The following is a 22,764-nucleotide window of genomic DNA, read 5'->3' as shown; positions in this document are numbered from 1 at the left end:
TCAGTCCCATGGCCACAAAGCAATTACCCACTCTTGAAGTTTGCTCCTTTAGTGTGGCCGAAGATTTTTACATTTGAAACATAATCTGTCGAAAACAGTCACCTGTTCCTCAGTGATGTGCTGCTGTGCACACAAGATAATCATTTTGTCAGATACTATCAAAAGAGCAATGTGCTCTTTCTTATCAGCAAAACTATCGTGTTTACATTCCCCGAGGAGGTCATAAGAAGCAAAACTGGCTTCCTTCATTGTGAACATTCTTAATTTGGCAGCGTAGCGTCCCTGTGAGGCATTTAGAAGAGACAGAGTCACACAACTAATCGGCCGCACTTAAAACAGTATTTTCCGTTTGGTTTGATCGCTTTCTCACTTTTAATACTGGCTTATTGGGACAGCTCGGATTGGAGCATCCTCATGACTCCATGGAGGGCCAAACTTGGTAAGAAGTCATTGTTTGTTTTTTCAGAGAGCTGGCAGAAGATATGCTTCGCAGTAGCTTCAGAGTACAGGGAGGGCAGCATACTCAACACACACACCAACTGAGAACTGTAATGACTAAAACAGAGTTTAACACACAGGAGCGACACTTTGCCTCCTTACATTGCCCTCCTACATCTTTCCAGCCGGAAGAACAAGCAAACCAAAGCATGGAAAGCATAATAGAATAGAGGTTCTTGTCTGTGTGTGTCTTGTGGAAAGCCATGGTGAACTGACTCAGTCACTGAGGTCAGTACAGGAAGGGCAGCCCCACATTGGAACAATAGCAGGGATTTAAACAAGTCTTACATAACGTATCCAGCCTGCAAGACACAGTTGACCATGATCCAGTTATGACTAGAAGTTCATGGGCAATCACTTTAAATAGAGGGTTCCCTTGTCCTTGTTTGACAGATTTATATCTATTTGCTATGCGTATTAGAATTACTGTTTCTTTTGCAGGCTGTTAAAGAAACTAATTACCCCCGTTTCTCCATGTTTTACAGATACAAGTCAAACCAACGTCTCTATGGAGAACTTGGTCAAATCCATGTGTTCTCCACCAAGACGCTGCACACCAGAGCATGGAGAAGTAAGTCACCTGCTGCTATCCCACGGAGGAAATTAAGTCAGTAATGACATAGAAAAAGATGAGGTTATAGCAACACAGCGAGCTGCGTCCACAGCTGAGCGTTACAATAGACCCGTTGCAACAATATACAGCAGTTCGTTTTGAGTTTTATGGATCCATAAATCAGTAATGGGTATGTAAAGGTTTAACACCTGTGCAAAGGTAAAACACCTGCGCTCGGACTGCGAACCGGAGGTGGACAAAACAGCTGATGAGAGTCATCAAGTGTTGTTCTCCGACCCAAACTGCTTTCTGCCCTTGAAGCAGTTTATCTGCACCTCCATGTGCCCACAGACCCGGTTGAGCCAGACAGCTGGACAACCTGATAAGTGTGTGTGTGTGTGTGTGTGTGTGTGTGTGTGTGTGTGTGTGAGTGTGTGTGAGTGTGTGTGAGAGAGAGTTCTGCTGCTCTGAACTAGTGCACTGAACAAACTAGACCATACAATGCCTGGAACATTGGTACATGGAACATTTTTGCCTCCTTAAATACCCTTGACCCAGTCTCATGAGCAGGTAGTGAGCCCGCTGTGTGTGTTTGTGTGGTTTCATTGAGATTGTCATCAGATTAAACCCAGCTATGGGGATGTGAGAGAAAAACAAACACAGTGATGAAGTGTTTTAAAAACGGGATTTTGCTCACCACAGTGCAGTTGAGTCAAGATTTTGTCAACTTTATTCACTGCATCAGCGCCATCAGCGAAATCTATGATCCTGCTTAAATTGACAAATCACATTTTACGGTTTGCTAACATTTAAGAAAAAGTGTAGTGTAAAAACTACACCTGCCCACACTCTAACACTCACACACACACACACACACACACACACACACACACACACACACACACACACACACACACGGAGTTCATGTGTGTCGAGCTTAATAGCTCAAACGCCATTAATTAGATGGTAAAAATGCCAGAGGAAGCCGTCTCTCAGATGACTCCATGTGGTTCCTTGCCAAAGCCAAAGAGCACGCACGCACGCGCACACACACACACACACGCAACTTAGCAACAAAGTGCGCCTGTGCTGAGCATTATCACACAGCCCGTCCTCACTGAGGCACACGCGTCAGGGAAGGTCTGGGTTTGGATGCAGGAGGAACTGGATGTTTTGTTGTTTTGGTTTTTTTTTGGTTTGGGTGGAGGGGGGGGTTCAGACAAAATGCTGAGTCTTGAACCGAGACTGCTGCGGTGTCGCGTCGTCGTTTTCCATTAACGAGCTGGGTTCACGTCGGGTCGATGTGCTGGGCTGTGGATAATGTCTGGAGGTGCTGCCGGCTCCGTGTGCGGATCTTCTGACAGGGAAAGTTGCTCGTTGTAATCTAAGAAAAAGATGCATCTGTTTCGGAGTCACAATTATCAAATGTTCCCGGACCGCTACTCGGTGGAAACGCCGACCATACGAGGCATCAGCTGGGTATGTTATTCTGCTTTCATGTGGACTTCAGAGAGTTGGTAGTACAGGCTGCTGTCAGGTGGCACTGTCAGATGATGATGATGATGATGATGATGATGATGATGATGAGAAGAAGAAGAGATGAGAGTGATGATGATAATGCACCACCATTATTTTTGATCATCATCACAGACGTGGTGTGAGAGAGAGAGGGGGAGTTCAGTCTGTTTTCATAGGCTATTCATGTAATGACTTGGCAAATGTTGAACATACACTAGATGTCACTTGCTTTTCATTTATGTTGAGCATTAATCAGAATATCGGTGTATTATTCACTGCTCTGAAAGACTAGTATAATAAGAATTTAATGCGCAGATTTCTAGTTGTTAAGGTGCGTGATACACGGTGGCTTACAAGCCCTAGTTTTTGTTTAAGTGACAACCCCCATCTATTATAGGAGGAAATTGCATCGTATACATTTTAGAGCTATAACTCAGCAAAAAGTCAGACAGGTGAAGAAAGTGATAGTGATACTATTATTCACTGTGTTTAAGAATGAGGCTTAATGAATCTCACTTCCTCTCACCTCCACCATATGACACCGTTTTCCCTCACAAATAGCAGTTTGCAGATATTTAAAGAATGTCTTCCACTATTGTTGTCGCAGCTCTGGTGGTGGGGACGCAGGAAGGTAAAAATGAACAGAGCTTTTTTTCTTTTATTAAACTCCGGTTATAAATAGTGTATTGTTTATTGTTCACCTTCACTACAACAGCCTGGCTCGGTTTACAGAAGGGTTTGTAGAAGAATCCACAAAGGGGAGGTGGTTTTGTTTCCAGGTCACAGGAAGACACAGAGCAGCAGCGAGGCTCTTTAGCTTCTAAATTTACTTGACTTTTAAGCATCAATAGGTCAAAGATGACTGTAAATCACCACTGACTGTATCCTGAACGTTCTGCTGTTACCAGCCAAATATCGATGTCATATGGAGTAGCTCAAAAGAGCAATCCCCCAGTAAATAACTGACAATTATGTTTTGGATCCCGCTTAATGCCAGTTTGACAGTTTTTTCTGAATTAAATAATCATTTAATGAAACATGCTGCACATAATCTTAAATGTGATTAGAGTAGCTGAACTTATAGTGACTGAACCAAGTGAGTTTGTGTTTATTCAGGTTATCTTCTATATGATAACAGAGAAACGCTACTTTAAAAAGATAAGGAATTAGTGTGTGTTGTTAGTTTAAGTGTAAAGCAGCATAAAATGAAGAAACACATTAACTTGACATCACACACATGGTTGTGTGTGGGAACATTGTTTGTACTATACTGGAACAAAGGCAGTGCGATCTGCCTTATGAACAAGATGGGTTAACCCTAACCCTAACTGTAAAGTACGACTCAGGCTCGGCTTTACGTGTTGCAGGGAGTTGCAGAGTTCAGTTTTTTCCCAGAATGGTTGCCAGTCTATCTGTCCATTGTTGTATTATATCAACAATGAGCCCAATTAAACTGGCTCTGAGGCACTAGCTAATGCCTTCTCTGGGCTCCTACAGTCGGATACCTCTAACAGGGGCAAAACTGAGCTCATTCTGCTGTCATCATTAGGAGATGCCATGGCATCGTCCCTCTTCTCCTTCCTGCTCTTGCATACCAGCGCTGAGACATGGACACAAAGCAGAACCAAATACCTCACATTGATATAGGTTCCTAATTGTGTCTTTCTGTCCACAGAACCTGGAAGCACACAGGTTTTTCCACATCTTTTGTGAACTCAGGGGGCACAGATGTCATTTTGGTTGAGTCATAACTGATAAAACTATGTGGTACATATTGTTTGATTATCCTTTAATTGCAAACAAAATCAGTAAAAAAAAATGCTTTAGTTACATGTTTCTTGTAGCTCTTCACCCACAGTAACAGATTTACAGTGGGAGTTAAAGAGTTTTTTTTTATGAGTAGGTTAAAACTACTGGCAATGTGCCATTCAGGCAACGATCATGTGACGTAGCTGCTGCACAGCGGGCCAGACAAAATATACATACCATAAAGTCTGTCTGCAGAGGGACTGGGGACAGTTTATAGTGGCTATCAGTTCCTGATCAATACAGTCAGCTGTCGTATCCACCAGTGTCAGCCATGCTATGTGTTTGCTTGTACATATTTTTACATTTTTTTGGAAGCTATTCACACATTGCATGAATGCACGCATAAAGAAGGAAACCCATATCCTGTCTCAATAAATATTTTGTCCTTGCAACTAGGAGCTACCAGATCTGGAGAGAGATATTTTATATTTATAATCGCCTTAGAAAAGCTCTCCTGAAACGTCTCTGAATTATGTTCCCTAGAAGCAGTTGCCTTGGGAATAAAAGTACACAGCTACAAGAGGATCATAAAAACATAAAATCCAAGCAACAAAGAGGAAGTGCAACTTGGACCGAAGTACAGGCATGAGAATGTTGCATATTTGTACATGCCAGCAGGTTTTTTTTTTGGGGGGGGGGGTTTAAGTTTGTGCTGATCTCACACTTGTAAGGGAGGGAAGGGAGTAACGGAGTCTCCTGAAATATAATGTGATAAAACTGTATCTGTGGCAACTGCGGCAGCCACATTTAACTTTTCAACGGTTGGGATTTTCAAAAGCCTTTTTCATAAGAAAGGATGGTCTGTTGTTAAAAGCAACCTTTTCACTTAACAAAACGCGTGGCAACAGGGCTATGTACTTTCCTCTGCTCATGTCTACGCTCTCTTTTCCTCCCACTTCATTACACACACTTGACACCCACCCACACTACGTTGGAGACAATGGTAACACAGCACAGGTTGAGATAATGTATTTGTGTTGACCTTCATCCCAATGAAAAGAAAATAATGATTCTTTCTATCTGGAGAGTCCAGCTTGGTTATATCTGTTTATTTGGTCCTACCGCAACAACATTATCGTTAATGACCAGTCCCGCTAGTTCCTGTGGAAAAGCAAGTTATCGGCTTTAATTTTAGATATGCAGGAATGGCTCGGTTGTGATAACGTCTCTCTTTCTGTTTCTCCCAGACTCCCCTGCCAGAGGCCTTGGATTCGAAGGACACTATGAAGCAGGTGCGTATGCCCATGGTGTGGTGTGCTGTGTTTTTGGTACATCGCCTCCCTACAGCTAGCCGTAATCCAATGTTCTCACTGGTGTTTTTAAAACTCCTGCTGAACACCAGAAGAGACACGGTGTCAGAGGAAAGTCATCATCGGCTCTTAAGCAAACACGGATCTTCTCCTGCAACATAATTGAAACCTTCAATGATAAATGAGATTTTCTATGAGCTTTGTTCTTCAGGGTTAATTATGATTTAGCTCCTCATAATAAGTCATGTGATATCCTTTTGTCATTTTTTATTCAAGACCTCCGTGACAGTGTCATAATCAGGTTTGTAAGCATAAATCAGGCTTCTCAACCCCTAAATCTGTCGCTGCGCTAATTAGCTGTTCACAGTAATTAACACTGGTAAGCTTTGACCTTGATGTGAGTCTTTAAGCTGTAACCAGCCTGGATTTTTCCCTCTCCTGGTGGCTCTGCAGCAGCAATGACCTCTGCAATCATTTAGAGTTGCAGTGCTTGCATCCTCCTCAAACTGCTGAACTTGTTCTTTTGTTGTTATAATATCCTGCATTACTACTCAAGCGAGTCTTAAAAAAAAAACACATTCCTAGCAGGGCGTGCAGTCACAAGGAGTCTAAAGGGCGCTCCAGGGTTCACAGTTAATTGACCCTCCTGAGCCCTATAGCTCAGCCAGCCCAGGCCCCTCACACCGCGTTATCTCGACCCGTTCATCAGCATGCCAAGGAGAGAACCTTTCAAACAGGAGGGGTGGGAGAGTGAATGTTGTTTCCCCTCAGACAGAACAAGTAGATAGCGAGAGAAAGCAAGGGGAAGAATGAGTGAGCACATTTCAACCCCTAAAGAATCAATGGCTGTGTATTTTCTTTTGTGCTGGTGGAGAGAGGAAGTAGAGTAATCGGGTCTGCAGGACGCAGGTGCTGCTAACTTCTCAGAGCTTTGTTTGGTTGCCAAGCAAGTGATGGCTCCAGACCCTAAAAGTCACTAATGAGCATCATACATTGTGGTATTGCTGTACAAGACAGATTGTTTTTAATAAACTCTCTTTGATTATCCTCCAACGTTATGAGCGAAAAGATGCATTTTTTCCTCTTTAGACCTGCATGCAGTGAAGAGGAACTCACCATACTTGATCACAAGCTTAACAACCACTGATTTAGATTGCATGTAAAAATACATTTTTCATTTATGTCATAAAAGTTTGACATGTTCCAGGCAACTACTAGAAAAGTTTGTAATGTAAATCTGTAATTGGATACAAAGGTTGTGAACAGTCGTAAAATGCGTTTCTTCTCTGCTTTCCCGTTCACATTCAGTGCAGCTCTGGGGTGTAAGTTCACAAGAAAAATCAATAGGTACAGCTTTAAAGATCTGACAACCGTCAGAAGTGTGGTGAAGGGGGGAAAAAGTCAGGTATCTGCAGTGCACGGAGCTGCATTAAGCTCCCTTTCAGCTGTGTTCATCTGTAGCTGCCCCTCACTACAGATGAGCCCACGAGGTCACCGAGGTCACAGAGAGAGTGAGAGACAGAGAGATGTCTCGCCTACAGAGGAAACCTACACTGTACTTCACCCGACAAAACAAAAGCAGGAAAACCAAAGGATGAAAACACCAGAATGAAAGTTAAAAAGAATTCTGCACATTAATATATAACTTAATTGTGTGTGTGACAATTACAACCACTTGAATGTATCACTGCTGTGTGATAGTGAGCATCTGCCCTGCTGACAAGTGTTTGAGCAGACTGTACGGGCTGTATAGCAGCTGTTCTGTAGGTAAAGAATATATGGCCGTATACAGTTGACATCAAGTTGATTATATACTTTGAATCAGTTGTCAGGTTTTTAAATGTAGGCTCGTTGCTGTAAAATGAGCTCAACAGTTGAATAAACCCATGTCATAAAATGGGTTATGGCTGCCTGTCAAGCCTCACACATGGCCCATTCATCAGTGTCAGCTGCTCCACACTCGCTGAACGTGTATTGTACTTTGTGTCATTGACTGGCGCACCTGTGGGAAGGGTGTTTGCTCTGTAACTTAACTCAGTTGGAACGATTACCTGTGGGTTATAGTTCCTAGAGTTTAGGTCGCCTACATGCAGACAATAAACAACACAGAATCCACCACAGAGAGTTATTGTAGCTCTGAATTGAATTACAGTCAGAAGTAGAAAAAATAAAAAACAAGTTTTCTGGATGTTTACATGACTGTCAGGGTTCCCAGTGAAAGCCAAGCCCCTCAGTGAAATATGGCTTTTGATATGGCTTTGTGAGGACTGAGTTAGGTAATGGAAAAATGACTCGTCTAGAAAACAAGTTTTGGAGTTGACATGTCTGAGACTGTGACCATGGGAGTCCCAAGGGGGAAAAAAGGCCCCTGGGAATACTTGTGACCTCTAGACAACATAACTCAGTGGGGCACAGCAGACGCCTCGGGGCACATTTACTCTGTTGATGTCAGGTCTGGGAACCGGCCGATGTGGGAATGATAGGTTGAAGTATGTGGTACTCGCAGTGCTCGGTCACAGTCATACAATTTAATAAGCATGCCTGTGTGAAGTAGGTCCAGGTGAAAGAGCAGAGGTCGTGTTGGCGTCATCGAGGCGTGGGGGTCACTAGATTGATCAAAGGTCAGCAAGGTCTTTACATCGCGAGTTGCAGGAGACTACAGAATGCAACGGGTGCAAGTAGTTCCTGTCACTGGTTTCCTTACATTGCCACTCCTCCACTTGACAATAAAGAATATAGGAAAACGGTCAGTGCTGGGTTCTGTTTGTATCTCAAGACCACCACCTTGGGCAAACAGCAGAACCTCGAGGAAAATCCAAAGAACAAACAGGCGTTTGAGTCACTCGTGGAATCACAAGACTGGGTGCAGGAGAAGGAAGAGAAGAGGGGGAGTGTAATGAGGAGGAGCAAAATATTTCTGTCAATCAATATCTTTGTCAATCACTAAGACGGTAAATATCGTTGGGGGGTAGTTAGATCCAATTTGTTTTCAAAACAGAAGCGGAGCATAAAGCATGAAATGGCCTGAAATAGGACAGCCACATTACAGCAACAAACAAAGCACATTCTTGTTATATAACCCTCGCTTCTGCATCAGTGGCTGACAGGTTTTGCACCCGTCTGCAGTCTTTTTTGGTTTTAGACCTGACCCGAGTGAGTAGTGTATATGTGTGTGTGTGTGTGTGTGTGTGTGTGAGGGGGGAAAAGAATCGAGAGTAGTTCAAAGGAAACACTTTGAGGGTGGTCAGAAAGTGAAAGTTTGTTGTCACTGCGTGCCTGCCGGTGGGTGAGCTAAAGAGGCTGGAAACTAGACGAGGTGTGGGAGAGTTTTTAACACATTCTCGCCTCCCTGCTACCCCCACAAACACACACAAACACACACACACACCACACTAACTGACACCTACAGAAATCTCCACTCACGCTGTTGACGTACATGCCATCACACATGATCTCCATGCTGAGGGGGAAATGCAAAGAAACTTGTCTGCATCAATTTCCCTCTCACACACTCACACACACATCTTTCTGCCATTAAAACAAGTCGGCTGTTTCAGTAACAAGGCGACCTGTGTTGCATATCCTCCTTCTTTATGTACACAGCCCTCTCTCACACGTTTTCTTCGTCACTTCATAAAAAGGGAAAACAACATGGTCCATTCACTCTTGTAATAGGAAGATAATGAAGAGAGACCAATCGTTTCACTGCTTTATAACCTTTTTTTTTCATGTTTATCCAGTTTCTTTCAGATCGTGTTGTGAAGGCAGCCAGATCAGTGTATAGTGTCATGATCGAGAGGAACCCCGGTCTGATCCGGGACAGAAAGTATCACCTCAAAACATATAGGTACCGACACTGATGCTGTGATGTCTTTCATAATAAAAGTGTGATGGTCTTTGCAAATGACATGGAAAATTGGTGTGTTGAATTTCTCTCACAGACAATGTTGTTCTGGTAAAGAACTTGTTGACTGGCTGATGAAACAGAACGAATGCCTCCAATCAAGAAGTCAGGCAGTTGGGATGTGGCAGGTCCTCGTGGACGAAGGAATCCTTGTTCATGGTAAGAATTGTACAAATCCTTAATTGCTTGCCTGTTCATCATACCAGACAGTTTTAATTACAAACCTATTGTCCTGTAGCCACATTTCAGAAAATATTCACATAATATTTGTCATGTCTTGGCATGGACTGAGGAAGTATGTGAAAATAATTCCAAAAAAAAAAGTCCTGTCATATTGTGGTAATTTTTTTTTTTTTTAATATTCTGATTATAATGTCTCAGGCAGCACTCAAGAATTTACCAGAGATGCTTGAGCAGCTTGAAATCTGGTGGCTGCGTCTGCCAAGGCATTTGTTTCACAATGTGTCCTCACTCAGTCAAGTGTTCGCTAACCATTTACGCTCTTTGGACGGGGCATTGTCTTCCTGGAAGAGGCCACTCCAATCATGACAGAAATGCTTCATCATTAGATGAATTGCATCACTCAGAATAGATTTGCATTTATTTCCATTTGTCTTGTGAAATTGAAACATGGCAGTAATTTCTACCTAAAAGGAGCTATTTGTAAGTTTCTGTAAGTTTAGGTTAAATAACTTAGTTTTATGTAATCAAAATGATTACATAAAACTCACTGCATGTCTACAGTCTTAGTTATGTGTTTCCTCTTCTGTGTTGTGCCTCGATTAAGTGAAACATGAGTTGAACTTCCATGACAAGGATGCACAGTTCTACCGCTTCCAAGACTCTGAGTTTGGCCTGAACCACATGACAAATGAGAAGGACTCAGAGGACGAGCTGCAGGAGGCTCTGTCGCTGCTGTCTCAGCTGGGTCCTGATGCTCTGCTCACCATGATTCTACGCAAATGGTAAGTATGTTGAGCCTTCGTATGGCTATTACACATGAAAACCCCTTGTATATGTAGTATGGCCTCATTAGTTAAGTCCAATTTCATACAAAAACTATAAAGGAACCAGTAGAATAGGATTTTGTCAAGGTTGGATCTTTTATATTATTTTAACAAGGTTTTTAAGAATGCCTCCGCACCAGTGATAGTCATGGCCAGATGCATCATTTACAAATAACTTAAGAATTCACACGCTAACACAAGTGTCTCATAGGATAAAACTATGACATTTTACATACAAAAGGTCAAAGGTCAACTTCACTGTGACATCATAATGTTCCTTCCAATAGTCAATGCCATAACTCAGGAACAGAAGGGGAGATTGTGACCACATGTCACATTCGGTCGGACACTGAACTGGTGGCACTAACTGCCAGGTGGTAATTCTAAATGTATCTTCTACCTTCCTTGTCTTTAGCCCCAGTCAGAGGAGTGCTGAGGACCTGGAGGTCATCTACGAGGAGCTGCTCCATGTCAAGGCTGCTGCTCATCTCTCCACCTCGGTCAGTCACCGTTACTGCCTGCACATCTGTGTTCTTGTGATTAAAGACGCTATATGTCAAATTTTTACATCATTTCTTTTTATTATAGCATCTTTTTCAGAAGATTTCTTCGATGATAACAGTATATCCTAAATTTTATTTGATACAAGGCCCAGTTTGAATGAAAGATGCTACACGTTCCCCATAATCTTTCTCGCATGTTTGTTGATTTGTCATCGGAGCAGTAACTTATAACCAGAAAAAAATCAGACAAACAATGCACTTGGTTCTCTCTCATTCTTAAACTACTTTGATGAAACAACCACTGGAGTATAACATATTGGAAACAGGAGTTATCAATGCATTTCAGTCTCACTTCCTGCTCTGATGTGTCTGTAGGTGCGTAAGGAGCTGGCAGCGGTGCTGGTCTTTGAATCACATGCCAAGGCTGGAACAGTGTGTAAGTGTGACATTGGTGGAGAGCCATGCTACACACACAGGAGACACACACAGTTTCATTGTGCATAAAATGCCTTATGAACATCCTCTTGTGCACAACTCACCTTTCAGATACCGTCTATTAGAGCCACCAATTATATATAACATTAGGAACATTCTAATGTGCTCATATCATTATGGATTCATTATGTCAGCGGAAGCAATCAGTTCATCATGTGTCTGTTTTTGCTCTTGTTATCTCTCACTCCATCTAATCTTGAAGATGAAAGTCATACGTACATAATAAAGCCCATTGTATGAAGGTTGCCTTGTAAATCTGATCGTCATGCAATATGATGGTTATTCTTTCTGTCTTTTTTTGTGACGTAGTGTTCAGTCAGGGGGACAAAGGCACTTCGTGGTACATCATCTGGAAAGGCTCTGTAAACGTGATCACACGTGGAAAGGTAGATCCATACACTAGAAAAAAAAAAAGCAACTAATAAAACTCAGAATCATCACTCATTAAACACCTTGTTGCCATGTATATTGTAATGCTGAAAGTACTGTGTCCATACAGGGGCTGGTAACTACACTACACGAGGGCGAGGACTTTGGGCAGCTAGCTTTGCTGAACGATGCACCTCGTGCTGCCACCATTATCTTGAGAGAAGACAACTGCCACTTCCTCCGCGTTGATAAACAGGATTTCATACACATCCTCAAGGTGTGTCCGATTACATAATTACTCTATTTACAGCACCATGGCTCAATGGCACTTGAAAGGTCATGTGTGACTACATGACAGCTATTGATTGTTTCTCTGTGTTCACCACAGATTCAGATCCACGAATACGCTAAAAATGTATTTGACTGGCTCATCATCTATGTCTGTTTTGCTTGTTATTCGAGGATGTGGAGGCAAATACAGTGCGACTGGAGGAGCATGGGAAATCCGTGCTGGTGTTGGAGAAGAGCGCCAACTCAGCCCAGCAAGGCGGAGCGGGAAACAACAGCAAGTAAGAAACTCTGACACCCTCACCACTGAGACAAAAGAGTCACTTCACAAGCATCATTAAGACACTTCACATGGGTGTGAGCAGATAATATATCACACCAATAACACAAGCGCTGCCGTTGGTCATCATAACACATTCAGGGACAAGTATACAGACCTTTTTTTCGTCAAATATGGTTAAGCCCTCATTAATGGACTGTTATCTGACAGCCACAAAATAAGTGGACTTCAACCCTGCCTCGGTGAATGACTCGTTATCAGTCTTGAAGTGTTTTAGCAAATATAAAAGTGAATTAACTTGATGCTGACCTCCCCTTCAGGTCGGCGTTCCCTCATTTCTCTCTTGAATGGATAACCTACGCACAGCACAACCCTCTCCTCTTGTTCTCTCCACTCCACCAAACAGCCAAGATTTATTATCTGTAGAAAAACCTACCAATATTACGTTTTTGGCCGGTCTGATGCCATCAGACAAAGAGCCCTCATGACGTACACACACTAGGTGCTAGAAGGCAAGGGAAGGTGTTTAAAGCAAGAACAATAAATGTGTGATCTGTGGCAGACAGAACACCCCTGTCCACTCAGCTGTGATATGCTGCTGCCAACTCTCCAAGTACTGTAAACACAGAAGTCTGCTGGACAAGCTGTGCAACGGCTACGTCATTGGCCTTTTTCTGCTTCTTCTTTTTTCTGATGGTTATCATTCAACGTATAAATGCAAACTGATAATACATAATATGCGATTACACTGGTTCCAATAATTTCTTTATTCATTTATTTGTTTTTTTTTTTAACAAAGACTGTACACGTCAGCTTTAGTTTGTTTGTAGTGCTAATTAGAAAATGTTTGCATGCTAATGCACTAAAAAAAAAAATAATGTTAGCATTTAGCTGAAAGCACCAAAGTATGTAGAGTCTCACAGAGCCAGAGACTCAGTTTTGTTCATCTGTAGTCCCCGTTTTGTAAATCTTTGGTCCATGGACAGATGCTACATTATATTAACAAGCCGTAACTAAAAACACACAAACCAAGAAGCACTATGCCTGCAATAATGTTATGAAAAAGAAAAAAATCAATTCCTATTCTCTCCCTTTCTGTCACGCTCTGTGCAGGTACACAGTCATGTCAGGAACACCTGAGAAAATCCTGGAACACCTACTGGAAAGAGTAAAGTTGGATTCTAATGGAAATGACGCCACGGGTATGAGCCTTTTAACTCGTTTAACTGAGTGATTCAGCGTAATTAGACCTAGACAACTAGTTAGTTAACCGTGAGTTTTTGTGATGTTTGTCTCCCCGCAGATCCCTGTGTGACTGACTTCCTGCTCACCTATAAAGTCTTCATGCCCTCCAGCCAGCTGTGTCCTGCACTACAGCACCAATATCCTGAGATGGTCAATAATACTGATAACAGTAACGATGCAGGCGGTGATAAAGTGTACTGACACTGCCTCTGCCGCTGTGTTGTTGATTATAATGTTCCACAGTGGGAACAGAGTGTTTTTCTTGCCAGTGAACTATATTCTGCTGGAATACACTGTCATGTAATTGTCTCAGATTCTCTGTTTGTAAAGATTGTTATGTTACACCCCTTAACCTCCGTTGCACCTACCAGGCAGAGCTCTCTGAGGGCTCAGATCAGGAGAAGGCTGCCTACATTCTCAACACCAAGCAGAAGGTAGTGAAGTTGGTTGGCCAGTGGGTGGCGCTGTATGGCCTTCTGCTGAAAGAAGACCCTATTGCTTTGGACTTTTTGGAGGTGAGATTGTAGGCTCGATTTAATCACCTCGTGTAATTTGTGGAAATTGGAATATTTACATTGCAATTTAAGAGTATAGATTTTATTTCTCTTAATGTTCCTGCTTTTTTAATTTCCATGTTTGGGCTGAAACAGAGGTTGAAGAAGGAAGGGGCAGGTGATTTTCGTCTGTCCAGCCTGCTGAAAGAACAATTTAGGGAAAGGAGGAGAACAAAAGTGTAAATAATAGCATTATATTCTTATTATAAATTACAAGTGTATCTTCTATATATGCAAAATTCATACTATAACACTGTTTTCTCATATTTTCATGACCTGACAGTTTGGAGAATGGATATCAGTCTATGAGCAGGGTGAGAATTTCACAGAAACAAAATATTAATATTATACATTTTAATGAGGAAACACTTGTTGCTGCAGTTTAATGTCACTCAATCGCCGAGTCACTCTCTATCGACAGAGCCAGCCATTCGATTGGTTTTTAAACAGTGAGGAGCCTGCAGGGAGGTTACAGCCAATCAGAGCACAGGATAAAGGTGAGTAAGGCACGGGAACAAAAGCAGACAAATCAAAGCAATCATGCTGCACAGTACATGGTTCTTGATCTATATCACTGCAGTATGTTACAGCACAGAGTGAATACCTCTCATTAGCTCAGATGTTCAGCATCTGTGGGCGTCGTTTATGAGTAACACATGTGACCACATGTCTTTACTCACGTCATCAATCATCAAATCAGCATGTCCTGACATTTTAGTTTCTGTCCCCTCTCGGTGCAGTGTTGTATGAGATCTACAGGCCGGACAGCAAACCTCTCACTCTGATGCTCCCAGTGAACGCATCGGTACAGGATGTGATGTCAGCGATAGTCAAACCCGGCGGGGATCACATCCTGGTCAAAATGAACTCCACAGGAGGTGGGTTTCACATAACAATGACTTTTTTTTGAGCATAGCAGATATTTATCCTTTCAATTGTTAGAATAAATCCTTCAGAGCTGCATTAATTCAGCTTCCCATTGAGCCTGAGTTGTTTTTATAGATTTTCTGCAGTTCACTGCCAGTTCATTATGCTGAAAATGAATGTTGATAAATTAAATGCACACAGAAAGAGCTCAGTTAAAGCTGGATGCCACTGCAGTCTACACCGCCCTTGGACTCAATGAAAGACTGTTCATCTGCACAAGCGAACAAGTGGAACAACTGGTGAGGAATACTTTGTTCAAAGCAGCTTCCCTGCCCATGAAGAAAGACATCGAATTCACACAGCAACACCCTCTCCCTGCTAATTTTCTCTCTCTCCCTCTCAGATGCCTCTGAAGGAGCAGCAGGGTCCAGAGCGAGGAACAACTGATGTACTTGAACAGATGGGCTCCAAAGACCTCGCAAATGAACTCACCAATTATGACTGGGAGCTGTTCACTGCCATGCATGAGGTGACTCAGCATATATGACAAATTTTACTCACCGCAGCATAATAAACTAATTGCTACGGAACAAAGGAGGAATAATTGCTAATTTACACATTCACATGCCTCAACAGAGCTCAACTCCAATTGTCTGTCATTACAAGTGCAGCCAAAGCTGACACTGGACTGGGTGTCTCTTTGACTGAAATGAGTCACACTCCTTGACGCTTTTTTTATCTGACAGCGCCATCAGATCATCTGGTCCTGTGATGCAGCACTTCCTGCATGTTTCACATGTTTTCTGAAGCGAGTCACATTCATGAAAAGTCACCTGTAAAAATAAGCCTCTCAATTTATTTGTGACTCATTGTTTTCCCGTCTCCCCAGGTGGAACTTGTCCACTACATATTCGGGCGTCATAAATTCCCCGGTGCCATCACAGCTAACCTGGAGAGGTTTGTGCGTCGCTTCAATGAGGTGCAGCACTGGGTGGTGACTGAGCTGTGCCTCTGTGAGGACCTGGCGAAACGAGCCATTCTGCTTAAGAAGTTCATCAAGATTGCTGCAGTGTAAGAGTTAGCTGCCGTGTTTTGATCAGAAAGTACGTCAGTCAGTCCACCGCTGTGGTCCAGACTAAATAACATCTTTTGGATGGGGTGCCATTAAATCTTGCACAGACATTGATGGTGCTCAGAGAATGAAGCCTACTGATTTTGGTGATCCTCATACTTTTCATCTAGCGCCATCATGAGGTTGAATATTGTGGAAATGTCTCAATAAGAATTTGATGCCATGACACTTGGGACAGACATGATTTTTGATGATTCTTTAACTTTCTATCTAGTGGCATCATAAGCTAATTTTTTATTTTTTTAAATTTGTCCAGAATTTTTAGTTTATGATCAGATAACCTGCAAAACAGACGACATTCCCATCAGCCTCAGCTGTACATTCTGTTTAGTGCTAATTAGCAAATGTTAGTATGCTAATACATTAAAATAAGATAGAAAGCATAGTAAACATTATACCTGCTAAACATCTAGATGTATGCATTGTCACATAACAGCATTTAGCTTACAGCCTCAGAGAGCTGCTAGTATGACTGGAGACTGTAGTTTTGTTTGAATGTTTGAACTTATTTTTAAAACCTCTAAAAATCACTTCAACAACAGCATTTTGTCTGAAACTTACTTATATACAGCCGTGTGTCCTCTTTCTCACAGCTTAAAGGAGCAGAAGAATCTTAATTCATTCTTCGCTGTGATGTTTGGTTTGAGTAACAGCGCAGTGCAGAGGCTTTACAAGACCTGGGAGGTGAGAAACCCCTGAACACAAAAGTCATGATGATAATTTACTGAACAATAACTTTGGGGATGACTCACACAACCTTTTGCTCGTCTGTTACAGAGAATACCCAGCAAGACAAAAAGAATTTACTGTGCTTATGAGAGGTTGATGGTAAGTTACGTTATATGTTCTCACTTCAGTTGGTTTTCATAAATGTTCCCAAGCATACTGTTCTTCTACTAGTTGAAATATTTCCTGTAAATTATGTACTGTAACCTACGGTGTTATGATGGTGTTTATTTTCTACCCATGTCAGGATCCTTCACGCAACCACAGGGCCTACAGACTGGCTGTGGCCAAGCTCAGTCCTCCTTACATCCCCTTCATGCCTCTGCTGCTCAAAGGTAACAGATGCCAGCAGTGTCATGTAAATTCATTTTCATGTCCAAATCCATAGACATCCTGGTCTAAATCACCAGGAGAGTAATTACTGACATGTTTTCTGTTTCTGCCTATGCCCAGACATGACATTCATCCATGAAGGGAATCCAAACTATGTAGAAAAATTGGTCAATTTTGAGAAGATGGTAAGACAGAGGAATGTTTTTGGAAAGTTGCTCAGCTCAGTTATTCTCATCCGTACAAGACTGACCTGACATGGTTCCTTTCCCTCCCACTGTCGCAGAGAATGATTGCCAAGACAGTGAAAATTGTACGAGGATGCAGAAGCCAGCCTTATGGTAAGTGAGCCATCTGAGCTGAGACCCACAGCACCAGCACGGATATACCCAAGACCACGAGAAGAAGTTTTAAGTTGGGGGTGCTGTAGAGGAGCATTTTACCCCAACCCATTCAATACAACGCATACTAATACAACATAGGCCTACAACAATCCCACAACACAGACCAAAAAGCAGCAATGACAACAACAGCAGCCAGGTCATTGCAAATACACATGTCCAAAAGCACAATGCACACAAGAACACATCCAAATATGCACATTTTTTTCAACAAAGGTATATCAGTGTAATGTTAAAAACTTAATATCAAACTGCTCGGCGGCAGCTAAAAACAAATAACTTACCTTGAGCTGCAGGCCAGGTGCTCCAGTGGTTATAATAATCCAAATGTGGCCTTGCGCTCAGGTGTTATGGAAATGAAGTCTCTCATGAGGGAATTGATGTCCGATGAGTCAGTGTGGACATTCATCAGGGAAAGGCGAGTCAGTCTTTTCGGGGTCATGGTATCGATTAACCATGTTTTCATGCAGATGCAAGGTGGAGAAGGTCCGCTCGGTTGAGGTCACAGAGTTGGGCAGGCACAGACATAACTATGAGTTTTTTAGCTCCATGGTGATTTTGTGTTTTGATTAGCTATCAATGCTACAGCAGCAGGTTGTAAACTTACGAATCCTACTTACAACCCGCCCTACACTGCCTCTGATTGGCTAACGATCATCGCCTTCACTGGTTGGATTGGTTAGGTTTAGGCACGATGAGTGAGAATGATTAGTGTCAAGGTAAGAAGTCATTCTGAGGCAGAGTAACTGGTCATGTCAATAATACAAAAAAAATGATGCTCCCGCCACTAGGGGGTACTACTACTTCCCGTGGCCATGGATATACTCTTCATACTATAGATGCTGTCTCCGTCAAACAACCGCACGTGCATGTTGAAGGAAATGGATGTTGTCAGGCTTGTGTTTGATGTATCAAGGAAGTCAACTTGTGTTTCTCCCCTCCAGTGCCTTCGTCACCGCAGAGGGGTCTGGCAGATCGGATGTTTCTGGAAGGGAATGCTGCTCGCATATCGACATGTAAGCTGCATCCACCATATCAGTAAACTGTTGCATTTCCCCTTGTTTTCACACCAATGCAATACAAATGCAGGGTCAAAACACCATTTATTCCTTTCGTCCAGACTCAGACTACGCCCTCCCTCTGCGCAGTCCCAGCAACATCCGACACTACATTCAGAACCTGAAGGTGATTGACAGCCAGCGCAAGCTAACACAGCTATCAAGAACATTAGAATGCTAAATTACATCAACCTGCAAATGTACAAAACAGAAACTGCAGAACTGTAGCACAAATCTGAACCCGGAGATCAGATTGTAGTGAGATGAACAAAGCTTCCACACTTCTCTAAATATGATGGACCTCTGGAGGTGTTGAGTGCCGTGGAAATCCACTATTTCAAGGAGCTTTGACATTCATGGTCAGTACTGAGAGAGAACACGTGCAGAGTGCACGGTTATGACCTCCAATGCTGAAACAGAGAAACCAATTCTCCATCAATTGAACTTGTGGGACATTTTTTTTTTTTTAAATCCACAAAGCCTTACAGCACACTGGTGTGTAAACATTTCTGGTGTGTGTGCCACAGTGGAAACTGATCCCCTCACAAAGGCAATGTTACAACTTGTACAGTTTGGCAAAGTATGGCCGTCTTTGGTGTCAAGATTCATTTATGTGACATTTTTACTGCTGTCTGTGGGAGAGCCACACTGGTGGTTTCATAAGGGCCATAAGAACACAACCTACAGATCTTAGCTATCACTTTCACTTAAGGTCAGTTTTTTTGTGCACTTGTATTTTCACATTAAAACTAATGTATTGTATCTGATCTTTTTTTTTTGACAACTGACATGCATATAATTTCATACAATGCTGTTTTCTAAATAAATTATTTTCTCAGTTATGTGTATTTAATAAAAGCACAAGAGTTTGTAAAAAGAGAAATATTTTATTTAAAGTACAAACCGTAACAGGTAAAAACTGACCTCCCTCCCTCCATCCCTCCCCCCTGACAAAAATGTTCTCCCCAATATGGGGTGAGAAAAATTCACAAATCAGTTATCATTTGAATTCAATACTCTCCTCGTCTTAAATATGTACAACTTCTTTTTTGAAAAGTCCTGGAGAGTGAAAATGGGCTGAGACATGTAAAAAGAAAAAAAAAAAAAACCCAGTGCCGTCTCCTGATGTAACCACGGAGGAAGTAGTAAAATGATCCCCTGTCATTATAAATAATGGGTCGACCTGTTCAGTAAAGAATTTTCACGTGGACAATGTTAAAAGGATTTAAATCAATTATCAAATGGAGATTTTTGTGGACCATTTTGCAAATAGTAAATCACAACCCAATAAGAGGGGCCATGAGAAAAGAGTGTAATGAGGCAAACAAATGTAAAACATATGGTTACTATAATGGTGGTGTTTGGACAGGTGCAACAGCAGAGCACATGAATTATCAAACTGTCAACATGCCCAAGTTCAACTCAAGATATGTTCTGGTGGTCGTGGTGTTTCTGTGTCAGTCTGTGGTATATATATAAAAATAAAACCAGCAAGATCAGGAAAGTGGTCCAGCAAGTGGTGAGTACATCTCGAGAAAAAAAAAAAAAAAAAAAGTTTCACACTTGTAGTATGCTTAGTGAGAAAGCAGGTGAAAGTGAAACGCCAGAACCTCACAAAGGATTTATGTGCTTATCACATACTTTGACACACAAAGTTCTGGTCACAAATAAAACGTAAAACCAAAGAAAACACTGTAATATTAAAAAAAAAATAAAGAGTGAATATAAATATTGCACTTTCAAACAACATTGAGTTCCCAGTGCCAAGCTGTTATCCCTTTGTTAGAGGTACAAGACATCCTGGAGGATGCTAACATTTGGACGGTAGCCTTATAGTGATTTTTTTTTTTTTTTTTTTTTTTTTTTTTTTTTTTTAATTTCCACTGAGGTTATAAGTATTTTAAGTTAAACAGGTCTTCCAGAATACTGGCTGTATTCATGCTATCGTGTTCAATGGTAATGCAGAATGGCTTAACCTCAACGATCTCAAGCTACAGAGGTGATAAGGGATAAACAGCACTAAGCAGTGGGAAAAGGTAATAACCAATTCATACACAAAAACAAACATTCATAAATACACCATTCACACTAATGCATGTATACATGATGTCAAACATGTATACATGCAAGCACACGCAGCCCTAAGTCTAACCCACAGACATGAAGTATTTACATTTAAGGCACATAAAATCTATGTACACGACAAATAAAAGATACCAACACAACGCATTTACATGTTCAGTCCCTGTAGCCTCTTGGTAGTGGGATGATTTGTCTCTGTCTAAACATGGGCGACACAATCAAAAATACAGTATCTCACAGTAACACAAACTGTAAGCCGAAAATGGATCCTTCACACTCGAGTGTGAAGGACATTGCTGATTGTCACGTCTTTGGCTCAAGATGTTCATTAACTCTGTCATTTGCTCTTAAGTATCATTTGATTGCCAATGGTCTCCATGCCGTATGAGCTCAACCCAAACTGAGCGGGAGTAAAAGGCAGAAAAATATTCTTCAGGAGAACACTGTTTTTCTTTTTTTTTCTTTGTTTTTTTTTTTTTCTTTGCCAGAAGCACCACACTGCTTCAAGCCTAACGTGAGGTTTCAACAGGTCTGTGGTGGTTCCAGTCCCATTCCCAGTCGACGACTACACAACAATGACGATGCCAGCGTTGGTAACTCTGAACTAGAACAAACAGGATTTAACCAAAGTGATCAGTAGGAGTCAGAAATCAGAACTCAAAGGAAGGTCAATCAGTCAAGTCTTCGGTGTCTTTGGAAATATATCAGTAGATTTCCTTTGAGTGCAAAAAAACAACTCAACCCAGCGCTGTCCACCATCCTGAGGCAGTTGAGAAACATCAGTTGAGAAACATCCATCCAAGCATTTTCAATACCCGCTTATCCTGTTCAGGGTTGCGGGGTGCTGGACCCTATTCCTAGCATGCAATGGGCAAGAACCAGGGGAACACCTCAGACAGGTCTGGATGTATGTATAAAAAAAAAACAAAAAAAAAAACATATATATAGATTTTTTTTAAAACAGACTTTTTGGACAGATTTAGTTTCAGCAAACAGGCATGCAATATTGCCTTCGCTGTGGACTGGTTGATGTTTTAGTGATCTTCTGTCAATAAAAATATGTGTTCTGGACATATCAGAAGAAAACTTTCAGGCCTCAGCATGCAGTGTAATTCACAGATCCTGGCACAAGCTACATGTGGCCATATCCTATCAGAGGCCGTGAACACTTCAGATCATTAGCACCAATAATAAGGCAGTGAAATGGGTATTACTGAACTCTCCATCACATGAATCTATAAAAATGAAAGTTCTATCTGGTAACATTCCCCAACCTGCCAACAAACATAAATTAAAAAAGAAAAAAAAAAAACATTCATCTGGATTGAAGCTCTTTGGATTTTTTTTTTTTTTTTTTGTCTTCTAGTGCAGCACAGTGGAGTTCCAGTGGTCTCTCTCTTTCGTCTAACCCTTCAACTGCTCTCTGATCCACTCTACATGTTCCATTGTGTTTCTCTGTTGCAATCATATGGCCAGGTACTGCGGTTCTGGTAACTCTGGTGCTCATCTAGGCCTCAGAGGCAGCCTGTGGTTTTAATTGTGCTTTCTCCATGGCAGTGCCGTACGGTACAGATCGCTTGAAGAAGTCAAACTGCAAAAAAAAAAAGACAATATTTTTAGAAAAGTAAGGTAAGTAAGTAAAATAAAAATGTGCACAGGCCCAATCAGTTTAATCCAAAATCGTTGTTTCACAGCAGCACTGACCTTGTACAGAACGTAGATGAGTAAAGCCAGAAGCAGTAAACCAGCCAGAATGGCCAAGATGATGATCCACAGGGGAACCGTGTTCTCGATATCTGGCTTGTTCCACACCACTGGGGTCACCACCTGAGGATGACAGCACAGTTTGTCTTCAGCTTCAGTTTGACCAAATGGGAAGATGATACCTCTGAATT

General features: G+C 41.8%; 2 protein-coding genes across 3 annotated transcripts in view; one reads left to right on the top strand and one right to left on the bottom strand.

Annotated features, from left to right (window-relative positions):
* The first annotated feature begins 303 nt into the window (after window positions 1-303).
* On the top strand, window positions 304-19,629 carry rapgef3 (Rap guanine nucleotide exchange factor (GEF) 3). 2 transcript variants are annotated; one of them, XM_087176445.1, is made up of 28 exons: window positions 304-439; window positions 984-1,069; window positions 5,566-5,610; window positions 9,369-9,475; window positions 9,570-9,691; window positions 10,320-10,497; window positions 10,955-11,039; window positions 11,418-11,478; window positions 11,847-11,923; window positions 12,037-12,183; window positions 12,369-12,475; window positions 13,588-13,676; window positions 13,778-13,856; window positions 14,084-14,234; window positions 14,370-14,452; window positions 14,557-14,587; window positions 14,695-14,770; window positions 15,014-15,151; window positions 15,342-15,439; window positions 15,544-15,669; window positions 16,030-16,211; window positions 16,866-16,956; window positions 17,050-17,100; window positions 17,246-17,333; window positions 17,452-17,516; window positions 17,615-17,669; window positions 18,674-18,745; window positions 18,850-19,629. In XM_087176445.1, the coding sequence occupies exons 1-28, from the start codon at window positions 415-417 to the stop codon at window positions 18,966-18,968; spliced, it is 2,634 nt and encodes an 877-aa protein (XP_087032571.1). In that variant the 5' UTR covers window positions 304-414; the 3' UTR covers window positions 18,969-19,629. The 2 variants fall into 2 exon arrangements, with proteins under 2 accessions (XP_087032571.1, XP_023271358.1); XM_023415590.2 differs by lacking the exons at window positions 304-439; window positions 984-1,069 and adding an exon at window positions 2,174-2,530.
* Window positions 19,630-19,654: 25 nt separating this feature from the next.
* itga5 (integrin, alpha 5 (fibronectin receptor, alpha polypeptide)) overlaps window positions 19,655-22,764 on the bottom strand; it is a 34,816-nt gene continuing 31,706 nt past the window's right edge. Inside the window, exons 29-30 of the mRNA XM_023415589.2 lie at window positions 22,574-22,696; window positions 19,655-22,460 (exon numbers count right to left, since the gene is read on the bottom strand). Coding sequence (XP_023271357.1) covers window positions 22,377-22,460; window positions 22,574-22,696 — 207 coding nt within the window. The 3' untranslated portion in view covers window positions 19,655-22,376. The remainder of the gene's footprint in view (window positions 22,461-22,573; window positions 22,697-22,764) is intronic.

This window comes from Seriola lalandi, unplaced genomic scaffold, assembly GCF_002814215.2.
Source record: "Seriola lalandi dorsalis isolate HSWRI2012SDOR001 ecotype SW California unplaced genomic scaffold, Sedor1 jcf7180002054554, whole genome shotgun sequence".
Taxonomy (NCBI): Eukaryota; Metazoa; Chordata; class Actinopteri; order Carangiformes; family Carangidae; genus Seriola; species Seriola lalandi.
The sequence above is the reverse complement of the archived record's forward strand: the minus strand, read 5'-3'. Positions and strand labels throughout refer to the sequence as shown.